Consider the following 7,909-nt stretch of genomic DNA (forward strand, 5'->3'; position numbering starts at 1 on the left):
AGAGAGGGAGATGGAGCTGCTTGAGTTCACACAGCAGAGAGGATTAAAATTTCAGTCTGTCTGACTTCAGACTTGATACTTTGTCCACTGCCTCACTCCACCCTGAAAGACTCTCCTTCATTAGAAACCAGACACCTCAGAGGCTCAGAGAGGTTAAGACACTTAGACAGGGTCACACAGCAAACCATAAGTGGGGCTGGGATTTCAAGGCTGGGGGGCAGAGAGTCAGGGGGCAGTGCTGAATGACTTCATGATCAGTCATTCACTTTCTCTCTCTGAGCTTCAGCCTGATCCCAGGTGACCCAACCTAGGTGACTGAATTGATAGTCATTGTTGGGGAACAGGGGTGCCCTATGGGGTCAGGGGAATGGATAAAATCTTTATGAACACAGCCGCTATTTTTCCCGCCATAGCTAAATCTTATCTATGAGTCAGGAGAAACAAAGCACAGTTAAAGCTGTAGCTCAAAATATAATATAATATAATATGATATAATATAATATAATATGATATAATATAATATAATATAATATAATATAATATAATATAATATAATATAATATAATACAATATAATATAATACAATACAATACAATACAATACAGTCACTTATGTTTGCTTATACATGGAGATGCTTAGTTATTTCGTGGTTCACACAGTGTTCTTGTTTGTTTCTTTCTTTCTGTGTTCAGGCAATGGTCCTGATTGTGTATCTCTCTCCATCCAGGTCACTGGGTGGTCCCGTCTGATGTTAGTGTTCTGTTGATGCTGGGGTGTAACAGAGGGCCCAGGCCTCACTGTGAGTTCCAGGCAACTCCCAGCTGCCAGGGGCTGCTTCTTTCTTTCTTACCTGGGAGATTGCTCAGCTCCCTCCCTGGTCTCCTGGTCTTCTCTCTCACTCCTTCTACAGTTTTGTTTTTTTTTAAATAGAGGCCACAGTGGTATTCCCCCCACTTCTTTTTTCTTTTTGGGGGGAGTGGGGGGGAGGTAATTAGGTTTATTTATTTATTATTTATTTATTTTAATGGAGGTACTGGGGATTGAACCCAGGACCTTGTGCATGCTCAGCACAAGCACTACCACTGAGCTATACTACACCCCCCATTTCTTTTTGTAAGAATAGTTCACAGTCATTGAAGTGCATAAGTAGACCCCATACAGCTTGGTGATTCATCACATATTTGTACACACATGTAACTATCACCCAGATGAAGATAGTGGGGTCTCCTTACTTTCACTCCGGGGCAGTGCCCTCCCCAAAGTAACCACTGTTTTGATTTCTCTCACCACTGATTAGTTTTGTCTGTTCTAGACATAGGAATGGAGTCACATGCTATCTTTTATTTGTTTAAGGTCTCCCAAACTCAACATAGAATTACGAGACTCACGTTGCTGCCCAGACCAGTAGTTGGTCTGTCTTCATGGCCATGTAATTCCATGGGATTAGGGAACCACTCTTCCCTCTTTCCTTTTCATCTCTTGACCAGTTTTTGCATCACTTGCCAGACTTATAGACTAAAAAGCAAATCTGATTGTATCCCCCAGATTATTTATACCCCCTGAAACATTCTCCATCTTTCTCAGAATTAATTTAAATCTCTTCTCAGGGCCTGTGATGCCCCGAATGATCTCGCCCCTGCCTGGCTCTTCTGCCTCATTTTCCACCTCTTTCTTCTCACCTTCTGAGCTCCAGGCATACTGCTCTTTTCTGTATTTTGAATGGTCCATGCTACTTCCCACAGAGGTCTTTGCACAGGCTGCTCCCTCTGCTTGCTAATGGGATCTGCCCCTCCCATTCCCCACCAGCCTCACGGACTAAACCTTCAAGTCTTTGAGACCCTAAGGCAACTCCATTTACACCCTTAGGGAAGCTTCACCCACCAGCCCCCACTTCTAGACTCCACACCACCCTGTAGCTCCCTACACTTCTTCCTTCATTGTCCTCATAAATAACAATCTGTATGATTATTTGATTAATATCTGTCTCCCCCATCAGACTGTGAGCTCTGTGAGGACAGGTGCTGGTTCTGTCTTAGTCTCCAGCATCACTCAGCTCAAAGCTGGCATGCTGCAGGCACCCATTCAGTATTTACTGAATGCTAGGTATGGAGTAGACCCTCTCTGTGAGCCTCAGTACTCTCCCCTCTCCCCCCTCCCACCCCAAACACACAGACTTTCTCCTGGGAACTGCCAGGGAACCTTGAATCCCGCCCTTTCCCTCCTTGGCAGCTGTGGGTGACGCACCCAGGGGCGGGTGTCGCACCCCACAGCGGACGCTGATTTGGCCTGGTTGGGCAAGGCCAGGGTTGCCTGCGGGGAGGTTACTCATCTTGGGCTCAGGTAAGAGGGCCAGGGTTGGGAGGCGGCACACCTAGGGGGGAAGCCGAGAGAGCAGGTCGGAACCATGGGCCCCACCAGGAAAGCAGGCACCCGGGCAGTGATCTGGACTACAGGCTGGCTGCTGCTGCTGCTGCCACTGCTGCTTCGAGAAGGTGAGTCTGCTGCTGGGAAAGTTTGAGTGGGAGCTCTAGGGAGGAGAGTTCCCCCACCCCCTGCAGACAGGGCTGTGAGAAGGATCTCCAATCCTGAGCAGAGGGGGCTGTGGGAAAAGTTCTTTCACCCTGAGCAGACCGGCTGTGGGAAAGATCGGCTTCTCCGGCCGCGGGGGCTGTGGGAAGGATTCCTGCCCCGGGGTGCTGTGGGAAAATTTCTTCCATCCTGAGCGCTGTGGGAAGGGATCACTCACTGAGCCGATCTGACTGTGGGTAAAATTCTCCCATCCTGAGTGGAACACTGTTGGAAGGAGCCCCTTCATCCATGGCAGGGGTTCCTCCACCTTGGGCATAGGAAGCTCTGGAAAAGATGCTTCCACTGTAGACAGAGGGGGTTTGAAGGAAAGGGACACAATGTATCTCATGGCCTCAGATTTGTGGGGAGGTTTTTCTTACCCCTGCCCTGGAAAAGGGTGTGCAGTAGGATTGTACAGAGACAGAGGGAGTGGGAAGGACTATTTCTCCTTTGGGGGAAGAGGCTTCAGTAAGGATCGCTCAGTTCTACCGGTCCCTGCACCCTCAGGAGTGCAGGCCCTGGAGTGTTACAGCTGCGTGCAGAAAGCAGATGACGGATGCTCTCCGCAGAAGACCAAGACCGTGAAGTGCCCGCCGGGCGTGGACGTATGCACCGAGGCCGTAGGGGCGGTGGAGACTAGTGAGTGGGTTCTCGGGGTCTCTTCGTAACCCTTCACGCTCTTCCATCCGCGCCCCGCCTCCTTATAGTACCGTTCCTCCCTCTGAATTTGGCCACACCCCACACAATGCAGCCTGATTCCTCCCTTTCAGCCTGGACTGAGCCCTTCAACACACTATTAGGGCTTAAAGCGGTGAGGAGAGTTGCGAACAGGTGGGGTGAACTGGGAGTACCCAGATCTGGGACCTCGTTTCCTTCAAGGGCACACCCTATCCATTTTCCCTGCACCATTGAGATCTCCCTGCCCTCTTCTGTCCCTGCCAGAATCCTCTCCCCATCAATCCAGCTTCCCATATTCAAGGGGGTCTTTGGTATTGCAGATCCCTAGAGGGGTCTTCTCCTAGGGTCCCTAGGCTGAGGCTCCGCCCCTCTGACCCGCCCCTGTCTGAGGCCACAGCTCCTAGAAGTCCCTATCTGTCTCTGATCCCGTGCCTTTTTTGTCAGTCTCAGTCTCTTCTGATGTTGCTTTCTGCGGTTCTGCCCCTCTATGGTCGTGCCCCGTCCTAGCTCCACTCTTGGCCGTCCCGCGTCGATTGTGTCCCGTGTTTCTCTTCCTGTCTCTCACCTCGCACTCCGCTCTTTGAGGTTCCGCCCCTCGGTCTGTAGGATGTCCCTTCGGAGCGGCTTTTTCTGAGGCCCCAGCTCTGCTACACTTGCGGGTCTATCCTCTCGTTCTGGTCCATTCGAGGCCCCGCCCAGAGGCCCCGGCCCTCTGACCCCGCCTTCTCCCCTCTCTACAGTCCACGGGCAATTCTCGGTGGCAGTGCGGGGCTGCGGTTCGGGACTGCCCGGCAAGAATGACCGCGGACTGGACCTTCATGGGCTTCTGGCCTTCATCCAGCTGCAGCAGTGCTCCCAGGACCGCTGCAACGCCAAGCTCAACCTCACCTCGAGAGCGCTCAACCCTGCAGGTCGGTGGACGCGGGGCCGTAGGCCCAGAGGCGGAGCCACATCGGGGCTGGGCGGCTAGGGGCGGTCACAAGCTGGAAGGGGAGCACGCAGCGCGGGTTGGGGGCGGGGCCTCGAGGCAGGGGGCGGGACTTTATTGTTGACGTACGGAGCTGCTAGGGGCGGGGCTATGATCAATGGGCGGGGCCACTGTACAGGGCGGGGCCAGAGGCTGAGCTGATTGTACGTCGAGGGTCAGAGCCTTCGGCTACAGGGACGGCGAGTAGAGCTGTGCCTCCTGAACCCCCTCGACCTCCTCCTTCCTCCTCGCTCCCCTCGCAGGCAATGAGAGTGCCTACGAGCCCAACGGCGTCGAGTGCTACAGCTGCGTGGGGCTGAGCCGCGAGGCGTGCCAGGGTACGGCGCCACCTGTTGTGAGCTGCTACAACGCCAGCGACCACGGCTACAAGGGCTGTTTCGACGGCAACGTCACATTGACTGCAGGTGAGCGAGCTCTGGAGCGCTGGGTCTGCAAGGGTTGTTGTAGCCTTTTTGAGGCCTCATGGGCGGCAGATAGCTCTTTACCCAAAGAGTTCCCCCAACTCTGGTGCATTCTGGGAACTGTAGGCCTACGTTCTTGGCTTGTCCTAAAGCATAGTGAGAAATGCAGCCCTCTCCCCAAAACAGCGCGGAAATAGGAATGCTTTTGTCCTAGAGTTTTGGGAGAAATTAATTTCCATGGAGGCCTGTCCAGTGCAGAATTGGGAGGACGTACAATGGGAAACGTATTTAAGCCTCCAAGCTTCTGCCCAGTATCGTGGGGAATCTATTTCTGACTCCTTAAAACCGAAGGGGTTAGGGTCGCCACATGTCCCAGAGTATTAGGTGAAACGCCGTTTAGCCTCCTGTCCTCAGCCTCAGGGAACCATGGGAGATGGTCTTCGAATGCCATCGTCTGCCAGGTGTATTATGGGAGATGTAGTTCTGACTCTGACTGAATTTTGGCGGGAGAAGGGGAGGAGTGGGGCAGTGCTCTTTGGAGAAGTGTATCCCAGTCCAAACTTTTCTTCCAAGGCATTGTGGGACTTGTAGTTCAGCCTACACATTTTTCCTCTCAAAGTACTGTGGGAAATGTGGTCCACCATGCACCAAAGACAGTAAGACGGTGTTTTTCAAAGTGGGGCCTGAACTGAGACTTTTGGATTATTGGATGAAGAGCCCTTCTGTCCTCTGTTTTGGGGGTTCTTGCTCTTGTCTTGCCCCTAAGTTTCATTCTGGCTGTGCCCTCCCTCCAATCATGGACCTACCGGTGTCTCCCTCCTGCAGCTAATGTGACTGTATCCTTGCCTGTCCGGGGCTGCGTCCAGGATGAGTTCTGCACCCGGGATTCGGTGACAGGCCCGGGGTTCATGCTCAGCGGCTCCTGCTGCCAGGGGTCCCGCTGTAACTCGGACCTCCGCAACAAGACCTACTTCTCTCCTCGATTCCCGCCCCTTGTCCTGCTGCCCCCTCCTCGGTCCACCACTGCGGCCCCAACCACCTCCGTCACTACCTCTACCCCAGCACCAACCACCTCCACCTCTACCACCACTACCAAACCCACCCCATCCCCTACCAGCCAGACTTCTCCACCAGAGGTCAAACCTGAGACTTCCCGGGAAGAGGTGCCAGCGGCTGGAGGTGCCGGTGGCCACCAGGACCGTAGGAATATGGGGCAGTACCCTATAAAAGATGAGGCCCATAATAAAGGCTCTGCAGCTCCGTCGGCGGGGTGGGTTGCTCTTCTGTTGGCTGCGGCTGCTGGCATCCTACTCTGAGCTTCTCCACCTCTTGTCCTACTTCCTCGGCCCTGGGTCCCCTCTCTTCCCATTACTCCCTCTCTCACCACTGGACTGGGCTGGCCCAGCCCCTGTTCTCCCAGTCTCCTCCCCCCCGCCCCCCCCCCCCCCCCCAGCTTCTGCTGCACTGGTTTGCGGCTTCGGGAAATAAAGTCACCGTTGTATACATCCTGCCAGGGTGTCCTAGCTTTTTGAGGGCATCAATTGCATCCCCCTCATCTTTGTCTTTCCTTGGTCTCCTCTCGGTGCCTAGGACAGAGGGAAGTCAGTTGTCCCAGGGAAGGTAGGATAGACGATGCTAAGCTTCCTATTCGCTTTTTCACAGCCAACCTGGAATAGGAGAGGCGGGCTGACAAAATGGCTCCGTCCTCTGAAGGCTCTGCCGCCTGCCCCTCCATCTTTGTGGGAATCGTTTTGGAGTCTTCTTTTCTAGACTGTGAGCTCCTCAAGGGCAGGGACTGTACCTTAGGCCTCTGTGCGGTCAATGTCTGGCACATAAAGGCTTCAATAAACGTTTACTTTGTATAGTGTTTTAAAGAAGTAATTTTTACCTCATTGCTTACACTAACCTGAAACTGGGCTAGGATGGGAAAGTCAAGACCTTTAGCAGATAAAGAAGCTGAGATCCCGAGTCACAGCCCTGGGGGATGTTGGCTTTCAACTCCTTTGTCTTCTGAGGTAGAGCCACACTTATGGACGATCCCACTGGTGAGGGGGAGACCGGATGAGACCATTGAGCAGCATGGAGGGGTGAATAGGGCTTTTAGCCATGCTTGGGAGCCATGCATGTTTCACAGGTTTGTACACCTCCCCAGGCCCCGCCCACCTTGCCATCTGTCTGGTTTCTTAGGACTCATTCAGTGGCTCTGACCCGGCGTCCCACCTGTCCAGAGGGATGTAAGGTGCTGCTGTCAGTCTTTGCTTCCTGTTGGAGACTTGGGGCCTGAGCCCCACCCGCCTCTCCTCCAATCAGATGAAGGCGTAGAGGCCCAGGGAGGAAACGCCTGGCTTAGGAAGGAGAGGCCCTGGCAGCCTTTGAGACTGCTTGAGGGAGGGGACCAGATGTGGGGAATAGTGAAATAATAATAATAACATTGCCAATATTACTATTAATAATAGGGGGTAGTGTGAGGTAATAATAAAATAAAATAATAGTAAATAGTGATTATAGTAACAAAATACGGAATAAGAGCCTGAACAACAAACAATACAAATATCAGTAATAGTAACTATAGTTCCAGGAATGTTAGTCATTTAAGAGTCTTACCAGGTGCCAGGCTTGTGCTAAGGTTATTTGCAGCCATTATTTCATTTAATTTTACATGTGAATTCTCGGATGGGATGATTGGAGAAACCCAGGCTCGGGATGGTAAAGTAACTTAACCCACAGCAAGTAATATATTTATTATGTGCCAGGTACTGGCTTACGTGCTGTACTTGGATTAACACATTTAATCTACACCACCATCTTATGAATTAAGTATAAATTATTTGCATTTTATAAGATGAGGAAACCAGGCCCAGAGAGGTTGAGTAACTTGCCCCAGGTCACCAAGCTAATAAGCAGTGGAGTCTGAATTTGAACCCAAGCAGACCAGCTGTATAGAGCATGACCAAGGGGCTGTAACTTTTCCCTCAGCTTAACTAAACTTTAGATGGACTTGTTCCTGCCTCTAAACCACTGACTTCCTTCTCACCCTAGCCCTTCCAGAATCCGGATGGTCTATCCACAGTGGCCCCGACCTCCTGTTTCTTAGTGCATTTACTTTAGAAAACTTACCATTGTACATTCTTTCTCTGCCCTTTTGAGATGCATATAAATCTCTTTAAAAGCCTCTCACCAGTTTTACAACCCAGGAAATGTCTTTCACACGGACCTGGGAACCATCTCTCTGAAATATAAATATCAAAGGCAATAGCACTTCTATCTCCCAGTC

At 51.8% G+C, this 7,909-nt stretch overlaps 1 protein-coding gene across 1 annotated transcript; it reads left to right on the forward strand.

Annotated features, from left to right (window-relative positions):
* Positions 1–2,326: 2,326 nt before the first annotated feature.
* LYPD3 (LY6/PLAUR domain containing 3) lies at positions 2,327–6,502 on the forward strand. Its single transcript, XM_032485902.1, has 5 exons — positions 2,327–2,492; positions 3,076–3,207; positions 3,987–4,157; positions 4,477–4,638; positions 5,461–6,502. The coding sequence occupies exons 1-5, from the start codon at positions 2,405–2,407 to the stop codon at positions 5,949–5,951; spliced, it is 1,044 nt and encodes a 347-aa protein (XP_032341793.1). The 5' UTR covers positions 2,327–2,404; the 3' UTR covers positions 5,952–6,502.
* Positions 6,503–7,909: the final 1,407 nt, after the last annotated feature.

The sequence above is a fragment of the Camelus ferus genome, chromosome 9, assembly GCF_009834535.1.
Source record: "Camelus ferus isolate YT-003-E chromosome 9, BCGSAC_Cfer_1.0, whole genome shotgun sequence".
Lineage (NCBI taxonomy): Eukaryota > Metazoa > Chordata > Mammalia > Artiodactyla > Camelidae > Camelus > Camelus ferus.